This window comes from Strix aluco, chromosome 1, assembly GCF_031877795.1.
Source record: "Strix aluco isolate bStrAlu1 chromosome 1, bStrAlu1.hap1, whole genome shotgun sequence".
Taxonomy (NCBI): Eukaryota; Metazoa; Chordata; class Aves; order Strigiformes; family Strigidae; genus Strix; species Strix aluco.
Genome location: NC_133931.1, coordinates 94,454,830 through 94,468,554, shown reverse-complemented (window position 1 = coordinate 94,468,554; position 13,725 = coordinate 94,454,830). Strand labels below are relative to the sequence as shown.

Sequence of the window (13,725 nt, the reverse complement as noted above, 5' to 3'; positions counted from 1 at the left end):
AGGACTTACTTTCTAGTGAGCAGTTTGGCACAGCAGTATGTCACATCTGATCAAGTAAATGCTAGGTGTAAACTTCCACATGGAAAAGAGTAAGTTTCATTAGCCTGGCTGGTTAGTAGCTTTCTGAAACCATTAGCAGCACTGATTGAACCAGTCTGTACTGAAGAAAGCTTCAGAAGCAAGGGAATCTCACGTTTTCAGGGAGATGTGTTCATCTGTCACTTGTCCCTTCATGCGTTCTGCTTTCCAGTGTTTGGTGTCTCAAGGGCTTCTGCCCAGTGTGTAAATTAACACAGCTCATAGGGGGTGGCTGTTGCAACTTCAAGGGGAACCTCTTCCAAATGAGGTAACAGCAAGTACATGTGTGTCTTAGTATAAATATAAAATATTGCCAAGAAAGGGAAGGTAGAATTAAGTGCTGGTAGTTTTGATCCCAGCTCAGATGACTTCTGCCATGTTTCTAGTCTGACTGTGGGATCCTGAGTTGATGCCTGCCAGTCTGGTTTGTAGTGGTGGCAGTTGAGGGAGAGTTTGAAGATTGAGTTTGTAGCATTAAAGTATATTAACCTTTGAGCGACTTTGTCTTTCTTGCTGTGTGGTACCTGCTGCAGAGCAGAACATTCGTGGAGGACCTCCTTTTTACCCAATAGGAAAAAGAGAAGTATGACAGTTTCATGTGCTACTTATGAAACATGTAACCTTGTAAAAGCTGTGTATTGAGTGATGTTCATGTCAGAACATAGATCTCTCCTGAGCGTCCCTTTTTCAGTGGTGTTATGGGATAAACCAGTTTTAAGTACAGGCAGATCCTGAGGAAATTAAAAGGATTGCTGTTTTGAGGACTTCAGAAGAAAATAAGAGATAAGTGCTGTTATTACAACAGTGATCTCTGTTTTGATCTCCCACAGTTTGTTGGTTGCTTTTTACTCTGTTGTTTCATTTTGTTTTCCTTGCTAAGAAAACTTTCCTTCCTGGTTTTGTACTGTCTATTGAAAGGAGATAGTGTCAGGTTCAGTGGCCGTGCAGCTGAGCAGGCATGCTTCCCTCCAGGACGAGCTCTGGCACGTTTGTCTGGTGCCTCAGATCCCCAGGACTGTGTTCTGCTGCCCTTGAACTGCAGTCTGTAATTCAGGATGACAATGTTGGTGTTGACGCCCTCACTATTTGAGAAGTCACCTAGTCCTGTAGCTGTGGTACAATGATTTTTTGTAACACTTTCTGCCCCCGTGCTCAGTCATCAGTGTCTCAGCGTATTACAGGTACAGTTTTTCCCTTTACAGCTAACAAAGGGAAGAGGGAGCATTTTAGCTTCTCTTTAAGGTACTTGCATTCTTTCTGTCCTTTCAGGTGGCCGTGCTTCTCTCCTCAGCACACTGAATACTGTCACTCTAAATCAGATGCCTTTTTTTGTTTCTTCCACAGATAGTTTGTCAAGTCCAAAGAATTTAATCTTGTCTTCATTCTTAGCATAAGGCCAGCCTGCAAAGAGCTCTGTTCGTCCTATTTGCACCAAGAATCTGGCTTCACGAGTGCTTTTTATTTCCCCATGTTTTTATCTTCATGCTTCTTCTGTTAGTTCAGTCACTAAAACTCTTCCATTATCCCAGCTGCAAAGGTGCCACTTGTTTTCTTATTTTAAAATTGCTTGTCAAAATGAATCCTGTTTATAAACCCCACCAACATTAACGGCCATTTGATAAAAATCTGAAAAAAAGTTACTTAAAAAGTAAAAGCAGTCTTCATGGTCCTCTGTGTCTGGTGTGTCTGCATGTATTGTAATCTTCTGGACATCCACTCTGGGGGTCCATTGAGTGGTTTAGCATAGCACCAGACATTGTCTCTTGTCACTAATACCATTTGACTGAATTTGCAGCCAGGCAAATTCAGTGATCTAGTTTTATTTTGGCAATAAACACGTGTGGCCTTAGCATAAAGCTCTTTCAAACAAAGAAATTTTATCATTGACATGTTATGTTTCAATGTTACCCTTCTTGCAGTAATTTGGATTCTGTCTAGTGTCTCTGTAGTAAGCTGCTTGTATTTGAGGGAAATGTGAACCATGAAGTTGTGATGAAGGCCAAGCTTTAGGGAAGAAAGTTACTTGACTCCATTATCGGCATGTCTGATCCAGCCCTTGGAAGTTTAAGCAGGGAAAAGTGTTTTCTAGACAAGAGTGTAGAGTGAAGTTTAATTAGTGTTTACGCAGTCTCCTTGGTATTGGTGCATTGCTGCTGTCTTTAGCTCTGTGCTTTCTGAGGTGAGCCTGGGTTTTTTTTGGCCATTAAAAGCTATAGCTGCAGTGCCCTTCATCTTGGTGACAGGCATTATGCCAGTACATTAATTCTGAAAGCAAGTAAAAGAAGAAGAAAAAAGAAGCCCAACCTCTTCCAGTCACATTTAAATCACAAATTGACTGATTCCTGTTGTTATTCTCTCTGGGGTATGTCAGATGTATGCTTCCTCCCTTTGAGGTATGGACTGCCTGAACGTCCTGCCTAGGCTGTTTGCTTTGGAGGAAGTGAACCATTGCTAAGCAGAATTTCGAGTTCACCTTTATAATTTGGTCACCTGTAGAACGTACATAAATACATACTTTGAAACAAAGATCTGATGTTTATCCTGTAAACAACGTCTTGTCCCTCACCAGGGTAGTTATGAATACTGCAGCATAGTGGCCACATAAGTTCGTACTCTTTTTCCTATGAGCATAATTCACTTGCTGAGCAGTTGCTTTGATAATTTTTAACCATATTTTCACCTGAGTGTATGGTTAATGAGGCTATTATGCGACCTAATCACTTAGCCTTTCACGTTAATACAGATCTTGTTTGTAATTCTGTTGATTTTGTTGCTGAACCAATGCTTTGGTTAGTGTTCAAATGATCTTAATTTTAATTGAAAGTACTTTTTGTCTCACAGAAGTATAATTTCTATGCACATTTGTCAGTTGTGAATACTTATTGGGGGTGATTACTCTCTAACTGCTTGTGCCAGTATACCTCTGGGAGGTTAATCAATCTTGTGCTTTTTAATTGACATCAATAATGTGTTTACATTTATCAATACTTCTTAATTGTCAAGTTATAACAGTGGAACTTCAATAATAAATCATGCCAATGGTTAACTTCATATGTTAGATTTTTCAAGAGTCTCCTTAAGCAGTTTGACATGTTGTAAATTGCTTTTAAATGATTTGTATGTATGCTCATGGGGGAAGAGGAGAAAAAATCGGTATGCAAAATCATGCTGTAGAGTAATACTGAAGAACTGACCCACTGACAGTAAAATACCTTTACCACATCTATCATATGCTTTACGAGTAGAAGAAGGAAGTAAGTCTTTTGAAAGTGCTAGTTTTATTACTAATAATTTTGTGAGTATGATAGTACACATACATTTGTTGTGCCATCCCAAGGGACTTGTCAGGGCAGGGACTGTTTCTCTTCTCTCAGATGTGCAAGCAGGGCAGAGGGCAGGGAGAATTACTAGTACACTGCTCCTTTACAGAAGTAGCAGTTAGCTCTGGGAGATTTTAACTGCTTTCACCACATGCCTATCCTTATAATACCAAGGTGGAAATGAAGGAGGCTACTTCTGTTTAAATTTAAGCATATATGTAAAGACTTTGGTGTATAGGGAACTAAATTATTTGCCCAGGTTCCCAAAATGTGCTTGCAGCAGGAATTAAAGCATGATATTTCAAGTTTTACAACACTGTCTATCTCAGTAGGTATCTGTTTATCATCTACATCGCTCTCTTCTCTGTCCCATTTAGATTCAAGTAGCACTAGACTGGAGGAGAAAATCTGCATAGATAGAAAGCTGGCAGGATGCTGACCTCATTGTTTGTGTTAATCTTATCATGTTTTATGGGCCACACTGAAGACAATATAAGAGTTAAAAACCCTGCCTAATAAGCAGTGAAGAAAGACTTAATAGTTAATGCTGTTATTTTCTAGTTAAGTGAGAGCCAGTGTGGGCACCAGGGTAGGAAAAGACAGAAGTAGGGAAGCAGCTATTTGTGGGGTTTGCAATTTTACTTATCTTTAATTGACATCCTAAGGGTGAACTGAAGTTTTTCAAGTAAACATGGGTATACATACAAAAATTCAGACAAAATTCATTAATGTTGTAACAAATATGATATAAAGTTAATTATTTTAATGTCTCACTGTGTAGGGCCTAATTTTATAATGCTACTTGTAGAAGGAACTGTTGATTAAATTATTAGTTATCTGAAATGCTGTTGAATTAAATGGTATTTTACATAGAGTTAGAGACACACCATTTGCTTAAGTTGAAAATGAGATTAGAAAAATAAATGCTTATTTTGGGAAAGAACAACAGATGAGGAGTTGGAAGAGCTGGAGAATGAATGAGACTAACCTCTTTAATAAGTTGAAACAGCAGGAAAAGAGTATTTATATACCTACCTGATGATAATAAACTCCCTTTATCAAGGGGTGAGTAAAAAATTCACAAGGGTCTCAGTCCTAGGAAACAAAAGGACTGATTTAAACATCCAAATCTTGATGCAAATAACAAAGTTCCTGTCAGTTGAGCAATTCAAGATCAGACATATCTGCATTCCCATTCCTCTTGACTTTCTTATTCTCCATCCCAGCTCCATCCTCACATAGTATTCTTACTACTCTAAAATACTGTATTTCTCTGTATTTCAAATAAGATGCTGTTAGTTGGAAACTATTGTTAATAGATTGATAGTTTTTATTTCACTTTTTTGAACTTGTATGAGAGATAAATGTCTGGCAAACAGGTGAGTTAAACACTAATATGAAGCCTGATGCCATCCTACCCAGTGTCATGATTGAAATTTCTATTTCTGTAATTCCTATTCTCTTCTTAACTGAAGAAATCATGTGTTGCCCAGGTCCTAATAAAAAAACCAAATCAAACCAAGAGATTTTGGTGGTGATGTACAAAACTAAGATGTCTGTACTCTAACATCAAGGCTAGCTTTTATATGAAAAGACAAAATATTAAATGTTTCAGTTTTAGTCTAGCAGCCATTTTGTTGACTTCTTGCAAATGTTAAAATCAAGCCTTTCCCTCCTTTTTTGAATGAGACAAGACTAAGACACAGCTATCTAATGAACAAAATTACAGTGGTTACCAAATCAAGTCGCATTAAAGCGAGGATGTGTAATCAATCTCTTTGTGAAGGGTAAAGCAATTCAGAAGACAAAACCATTGACACTTTCTTTAGCATGGCAGGTTAAGTACATTCATGTTGTGTGTAGAGGGCTTTGAAGTAGGGTGCTTGTGTGAATAAGTTATATTTAGTTTCAAAAGCAGTCTTCTGGAGTGCAGCTGATACAGCATGTCAGCCCAGACACTGCTGCACAGGTTCTGAGCTAGAGGTCGTTTGCATCCATCTCTAGAAGGGTAAGCTTGGGTGGGCATATGAATGTGTGAATGCAAGTCTTTAAGAAGTGGTGACCTTTCAGTGGCATTCCAATTGTATTTGCCCTTTCGGTTTCAAACCTGCTAAGATGCCTGAGACATATGTGAAACTAAATTTAGTTTGGCTGTGTGGTGGGTTGACCCTGATTGGATGCCAGGTGCCCACTGAAGTTACTCTATCACTCTCCATCCTCAACTGGACAGGAGAGAGAGAATATAATGAAAGGCTTGTGGGTCAAGATAAGGACAGGGAGAGATTGATCACTCACCAATTACCATCACAGGCAAAACACTTTTGACTTGGGGAAATTAGCTTAATTTATTACCAATCAAATCAGAGTAGGATAATGAGAAATAAAACCAGATCTTAAAAACACCTTCCCCCTACCCCTCCCTTCTTTCTGGGCTCAACTTTACTCCCAATTTTCTCTGCCTCCTTCCCCCCAGTGGCTCAGGGGGACAGGGAGTGCGGGTTGCGGTCAGTGTATCACGCACTGTTTCTGTCATTCCTTCCTTTTCAGGGACAGGACTCCTCATACTCTTCCTCTGCTCCAGTGTAGGGTCCCTCCCACAGGAGATAGTCCTTCATGAACTGTTCCAGTGTGGGTCCCACAGTCCTGCCAGCAAACCTGTACCAATGTGGGCTCCTCTCTCCACAGAGCCACAGGTGCTGCCAGGAGACTGCTCCAGCACGGACTTCCCATGGGGTCACAGCCTCATTCAGGACATGTCCACTTGCTCCAGCGTGGGGTCCTCCACAGGCTGCAGATGGATCTCTGCTCCACCATGTACCTCCACAGGCTGCAGGGGCACAGCCTGCCCCACTATGGTCTTCACCATGGGCTGCAGGGGAATCTGTGCTCTGGTGCCTGGAGCACCTTCTCCTCCTCCTCCTTCACAGACCTTGGCGTCCGCAGAGTTGTTTCTCTCACATATTCTCAATCTTCTTTCCAGCTGCAATTGCTGGTGCGCAGCAATTTTTTCCCCTTCTTAAATATGTTATCCCAGAGGTGCTACCACCATTGCTGATGGGCTCAGCCTTGGCCAGTGACGGGTCAGTCTTGGAGCCGGCTGGCATTGGCTCTGTTGGACATGGGGGAAGATTCTAGCAGCTTCTCTCAGAAGCCACCTCTGTAGCCCCCCCACTACCAAAACCTTGTCATGAAAACCCAATACAGTCTCTTAGCATCAAGAATGTAAAATCTTGTGTGAATTAAGTTCAGAAAAGATTATTTTCATGCACTGTACTCCAAAAATATATTTAATGCCAGCATAGCCTGAATATTAGGTTAAACTAGTTCAATTGCCAGGTTTTCCAGTACTTTTGAGGAAGACCAAAATTGCTGCTACCAGGTCATCAGGTGGGATATAATTTGAAACCTAAGTGTGCCTGGTACTGGAAACTTGTCTTTTAACCTTCTTTCTTTCCTCAGACATCCTACACTGAGTGAATACTGAGGCTACCGAGAAAGTAAGGAGTGTAATGAATATCCATAATATATATTCTCATAGGCTGAGTCAAGAGGATGGCTATTTTGTTCAGAGGGTGCCTGAGCAGATTAATAGCAAGGATATGTACTTGTGTTCACACATTTATGCTGACTAATATGAGCACTTAAGAACTCAAGGTACTCTGGAAGTCACTGGAATGTAAGATCCAAAATTGCATAAACATTTGAGAACATGAGCTTTTTCCCTCTAATACAGTTTCATATTTGAAAAAAAAAAAATCAATACAATGTAAAAGTAGAACTTGTGGTCTTTTTCATCTTCTGTTAAAGCACAGGCCATCTATGTTTCTGGTTTTTTACTAGCTCTTCAGCTAAAAGAAGAGTAACTTCATGTAGCTATCCTGAAAATCAGTGGGGAATTCTTCTTTCAGGGAGTAATTCATGAGCTAGCTACACAGTGCACTTTGTCTTCACAGGTGCTTAGTATGTGCATCATCTCTTGTAAAGCTGAAAGCTCTGGGTAGGGGAATGTTGGGGATTAAAGTAGTACCCGGTAACCATTGCCACCGTTGTGCTTGCTGACATACAAACAAGGAGACTTTGAAACTCAGCTGATCAGACTTCAGTGACAGTACTTCCAATTTCAAGGGTTTGCAATGATCTAGAGGTAAGAATTTGTTTTTTAACAACACTACACAGCTTTTACCATTCTGTTCAAGTCAGTTCATATCTGACTCCCCTGTCATGATAACAGTTGATCTGGGTGTAGTGGCAGATAATTCAGTGAAGATCAGGTTACATGTTTTGTATATCCATGTAAGGTCATAAAAATCCAGCTGTGTAGCACATTAGTTTCATCACTGCTGCTTGATTTTGGTTTTTGTTTTCAACTTTTAATTTAGAGTAAGATTGGAGTTCTTTCTTTGACTTGCTGGCTAAGGCTTTTTAAAATGTAAATAGCACCCTTGTACCTCTAATACAGTGCTGTGAAGCTGAGAGAAGGAGAGTCTGACCTACTCTTACAAAAGAAAACAAAACTGCGAAAGGGTGGAACACAGGAACAGAGAGATCCAGGGTTTCCCACCATATAGTAATGGATATGACCTTTAATATTGAGGCCTTTGGATCAAATTTAAGTTGGCATTAAAATTTTCTAATAAATTCCCTGCTGAATCTCAGAGGTTTTTTCTTCAGATTTAATTCAATAAGGTCACAGTAAAGCAAGTGCTGTCTGTGCTATTGTAATTGCTCTCAGCAGGCTGATAATATTATTGCAGAGAAGTGCCAGCTACTGTGCTTTTATTTCTTCAAGCACTCTCCTTCCTACGTTCTTGCTCCCCTTGTTCTCAGATCTACCATAAGTAGGAAGTGAAGCTGTTTTAAATGCCATTTGCTTCTCATTTTAACATGTTTTTATAGTAATGCTTTCCTCAGTCTCTTCAACAAAGGCAATAAAAGCATAGCCTGTCTTATTGCAGAATAAATTGGGGGCTTTTGTTTCCTTTCCTTAATTCTCATCCAACCTTTATGCATCAGATTCAGCCTCCGAGTTCTTAAAAGTTGATATTCCTAAACACAATGCTTGCTTCATTTTGGCTTGGTGCTTTTAGGGTTATGGAATAGATGTACAGCTAAAGGAGGTTCTTTTAGGCATGTGGGGAGATACTGAATACCCACTATCTTATGTTTCATTATAAAATTACAAATTGCAGCTCTTCACAGTGAGGCATATGTGTTTGGGGTTGTGCACTTGTAGATTAATACCACGTCTTCTTCTGCAACATCTCTTTCAGAACAGCATTGTTAATGTGATGTTTCATGTATGAATGCATGCTACTGGTAGATCTGTTACTACTGTATTGGAAGTAGATCAGTAAAGTAAATAAATGCAAATGCAGAGTGCTGTGATCATGGTTCTCCATATAATTTCCATGTGACTATGGGAGACTGTGCAGCTTCAGTATCAGCTCTGTGTGAAATGCACTAGCTGTATGCTAACTTTCTAGATGCAACTTTCTTCTTTTTCCAATCAGACCTGCTCGCTGAAATGTTGAGTTTGTAGTGGTGGCATGTTAGGAGCTGTGTACATTGTGGCTGGTCCTTTTTAACAGATGAAAAGGTATTTTAAAACATTGTAACTAGATCACATGATTAGTATTTTGGGGTGAGGATGGACCAGTCTTTTAGGTTTGGGGCTTGATATGTTTTTCGTGATTCTAGACACAAAGTAATACTTCATGTTCCCCTACCTCAGCATAGCTGGTCGCTCAGGCCTTTGCAGTTTCAAAGGACCAACCTGGCCATAGCTGAATGCTCCTGCCTGGTATCCACATCTGGCTTCCCACACCCTAACTGGCTTGACACCCATCTTCACCCTCCTGGTCCATCATCTTTCCCTTTTACTGTTTTTTCCCTGGGGGCCAGAATTTCTTACCTAAAGTGTCATGCAAAGAGTATTTTTTATCTCCAGCCGCATGCAGACATTTACAATTCTCTGCCCATGACATTCATTGCTGCCAAACAAGCCAGTCTCTGTACAGAAGATTATTACTGGCATGGATATTCAGCTGCTTATTTGCATATTCTGCTAACATATGTGCAGTGGGGTATATCCTCTTGCCCACATGCAACTGATTAGAAATAAGGAGCAACAAAAGATGTTTTACTAAGGCAACTCCAGTTCTGAAATGCATGTGGCTGTATTCTGGCCACCTTCACCCTCCACGGCAAGCAGAATTGATCAGAGCTACCCCACATCATGCAGGCAGTTTTGATGTTGCATAGTGTTGCTTGCATACCTGTGCTAAATCTGCTTCAGTAGTTAAAAAAACAACAGATGATGATCTTCAGTCATAATGTTTCACCCACTTTCTTATTGCTCATAATTTCTTTTTTTTTAATTGCTCTTGATGTCTACTCTTAGCCACGCATCATGTGGTGCTGGTAGGATGTATACCACAGTGCCAGCACGCTTGATGAACTTCACTGATAAAAACCATCACTTCTGCAGTGTGTGGAGTTTCTCTTAGCCAACACGCAGGCAATAACTGCACATTGCTTTTTACTCATGACATACACATTTTAATTTATATTTCCTTCTGCTGCCAGAGGGAACTAATTTCCAGCACCAGAGATGCAACACAGCTACTTTGAAGCAGAATGGTCCTGAGATGAAATGATGTTACTGACCTGAAACACTTCAAAAAGCTTGATTCTGAAGCATGCTGTTGTTTGAGCTTGCAATTTCTGAGACAGGTTAACATTGCTGTCATGTTTTAACCCCAGTCAGTAACTAAGCACCACACAGCCACTCCCTCATTCCCCCCCCCAGTCAAATGGGGGACAGAATAGGAACAGTAAAAGTGAGAAAACTTGTGGGTTGAGATAGAGAGTTTAATAGGTAAAGCAAAAGCCACATATGCAAGCAAAGCAGAACAAGAAACTCCTTCACCACTTCCCATCAGCAGGCAGGTGTTTGGCCATCTCCAGGAAAGCAGCGCTACATCACACATAACAGTTACTTGGGAAGGCAAACACCATCACTCCGAATGTCCTCTCCTTTTGTTCTTCTTCCTCCAGCTTTACATGCTGAGCATGATGCTATATGGTATGGAATATCCCTTTGGTCAGCTGGGGTCAGCTGTCCCAGCTGTGTCCCCTCCCATCTTCTTGTGCAGCCTCAGCCTACTTGCTAGTGGGCTGGGGTGAGAAGCAGAAAAGGCCTTGTGGTTTGAGCCCAGAGGGCAACTGAGCACCAGGCAGCTGCTCACCCCCTGCCCCTCAGGAATGGGAAGGAGAAAATACAACAAAAGGCTTAGGAATCAAGATAAAGACAGGAAGGGATGATTCCTGGTTATGGGGAAAAGACAGACTTGTTAGAGGAAGAAAAAGAACATCAATTTAATTCAAACACTAACAACAGCAACACTTAACAGAGTAGGACAGTGAGAAGCATTACCACATCTTAAAAACACTGTCCCCCCCACACCTCTCTTCTTCCTGGGTTCAGTTTTACTTTTGATTTCTTTACCTCCTCCCTGCAAGGGGCAGGGAATAGGGTGGTGTGGTCAGTCCTGCTGCTCCTTCCTTATCAGGGAAAGGACTCCCCGCATTCTTCCCCTGCTCCAGCATGGCTCCCCTCTCATGGGAGACAGACCTCCATGACCTTTCTCCACCATGAGTCCTTCCCATGGGCTGCAGTGTTTCCCTAGCTGCTCCCATGTGGGTCCCTCCCATGTGTTGCAGTCCTCCTAGCACTGAACTACAACAGCCAGGACTTCCCACAGAGTCCCGGCCTTCTTCAGGCGCAGCCGCCTGCTCCGACGTGGGGTCCTCCATGGGCTGCAGGTGGGCATCTGTTCCAATGGTGACCTCCATGGGCTGCAGGAGCACAGCCTGCCCTCTCACCACAGGCTAAAGGGGAGTCTCTGCTCCTGCACACCTTCAGCCCATCCTCCTTTCTTCCACTGACCCCAATGTTCACATAGGTGTCCTCCTCACAACTCCTTACAACTCCCACTCCTCCTCCCAGATTCCCCTTCTTAAATATGTTGTCACAGAGGCGCAGCCACCATCACTAATTGGCTCAGCCTTGGCCAGAGGTGAATCCAACTTGGAACATGGGGAGCTTCAAGAAGCTTCTCACAGGGGGCCACCACTGTGGCCCCCTGCCCTGCTACCAAAAAACCCCGCCACACACACAAACCCAGCACACCTTGACTCTGTATAAGCACTGCTCTGCAATAGCCAAGACATCTCTATTATCAACACTGTTTTCAGCACCAAAATATAGCCCCATACCAGCTACTATAAAGAAAATGAACTCTATTCCAGCCAAAACCATCACAATTGCTCTGAATCATTGTGAGACATGATCAGATTGTTCCTTTGTGAATTAAATAATGAAGTATTTGTATGTTAGAGTTCCTACTGTAATTAGTAGGAACTACTGTAATTGGGCTGTGCTTTGAAAAGATCAGAATCTACATCACATGATGGTAGGTTCTGGAATTTGTTTTCCAGACTTGACTTCCAGTCATAGAGATGTGAAGTATTCCAAAATCCAGATTTGATTTATAGTACTTCGTTTGTGTATTAGCTGTAGAAACATGAGTGAATAATCAGACAGTCCTTTGGGTAGCGTAAATTTTTTCAACTAAACTAATAATCTGGCTTGAGTTATTTAGAGAAAAGCTGTGGTTGAGATGACCTTTCCTGTAGGTCTCAGCTGTGAAGTAGTAGTAAGTTTCTTTGAAGGATTTCGACAAAGCAGCAAAAATCAAACCTAGCGTTCTTGCCAGTTCTTGGCAATTTACATTGAATTGCTATTAACCTGAAGCTTCTGAAGTGCTGTACGAATTGTGATAGCACTTGTGACTCAGTCTGCTTTCAGATCTGTCAAATGGCATATATTTAACACTTACTAGCTTAAATACAACATTTTAAAACCCCGCCACTCCTGCAAAAGGTTTCAATTTCACATAACAATTTCACCCTAGGTATTACAGTCACACATCAAACTACGCAACGTGGGATATGGGATATCCCAATGTGGGATATGGATGCAATAGTTAAGCAAACTCACCGAAGTTAACATCTGGGTTTTTTTGGAATATGGAGACAGAAATTTAGTGGGATTTTTTTTTTAATTTCTAAGCAGAATATCCCTCATTGCAGTAAGTAATAGAAGGTTTCATCTCTCTTCCTTGCACAAAAACTAAGAGTTGAGTAGATTTGAATATGGTATTAGAAAGACCTGGAGTTTCAACCTGATATTTTAAGCTGTGGTACCATTACACTTACTTATATGTTCCTCTCTTCACTATTCCCTATCTCTTTAAGAATGGTGTTGAACAGCTTACTACTGTGAACCCATCAGGTCAGAATGCTTTTGTAGTAAAAAACATTAAATACTGCCCAGACCCATCTAAAATTTTTGGAAAAGCCAAGAGCTTGATCTCCTCATTTAACACAAAGAACCTCTCAGTGCCATTTCTTTAGAGTAATAATAGGGGCATTTCAGATTTCTATTTGTTTTCTTTTTATAGTATAGGATACTATTTTGTAGTATAGGATACTGTGAGGCAGTTGGTAGAAATCACATTGAGGAGAACAACGTAAGTTCTATGTCGCTGAGTTCCATTTAAGCAATATCTCTTCTGGAATAATTGTATATTAAAAGAATCAATTGCGGATATTTCTGATTTGGAAATTCTAGGGTTTGGGGCTGATATGGGAAGACCATCAAGTCCTGCATCATATGATCAACTGGACTTTTACCTTTGGTTTCATGGCATGATTGTTAATCCCAGGATCAGTCAGAAGGTAAATAGCAAACAAAGCTGTAAACATTTCATGTGCTTTTTGTGCTCTCTGTTCATCATGGAGAAGACTGCACGCAGAGGTTTTACTTCCACTGAAGTTGCTCTTGCAGTTCTGCTCATATCTTAAATGGCTCTGGGTAGTCTTGTCCTTATTTAGGTACTGTGCTGTGCGCTCCTTTCTTTTGGGTGCTCCACGTACGTGCTTATCCACCTCCAGATATTTTTAAACCTTAATCTTAAACCTTATTATTCTTCAATCCAAGTTCTAAAAGAAAAGTAAAAAAAAAAAAAAAAGTAGAAGAGCAGCTTGTGGTCAAAAGAAGGTTTCTGTAAGAGGCAGGGCTGTAAGTCCTGAAATACGAAGCCACATCTGCCCTGATCCAACTGGCTGTTCTGTCAGCCTGTGTGTCTGGGTCACATTTGTATTGGTTTCGGATCAAGTAAGGTAGCAACACTCTTCAAGTGCCAGAAAACCTGAGAGGAGGAGGAGGAGTTGATGACATTTCTTGCATTAATGTTCCTGTTCT

General features: G+C 41.0%; 1 protein-coding gene across 11 annotated transcripts in view; it reads left to right on the top strand.

Annotated features, from left to right (window-relative positions):
* LYRM4 (LYR motif containing 4) overlaps positions 1-13,725 on the top strand; it is a 105,920-nt gene that overhangs the window by 31,663 nt on the left and 60,532 nt on the right. For 2 of the 11 annotated variants that reach the window (XM_074827714.1, XM_074827723.1), the window contains exon 3: positions 13,093-13,199. The exons of 7 other annotated variants lie outside the window; for them this stretch is intronic. In XM_074827714.1, the coding sequence (XP_074683815.1) occupies positions 13,093-13,173 (81 nt within the window). In that variant the 3' untranslated portion in view covers positions 13,174-13,199. Of the gene's footprint in view, positions 1-5,945; positions 6,049-6,083; positions 8,769-13,092; positions 13,200-13,725 lie in introns of those variants that run through there. 2 more of the 11 variants (XM_074827668.1, XM_074827761.1) reach the window with 2 other exon arrangements.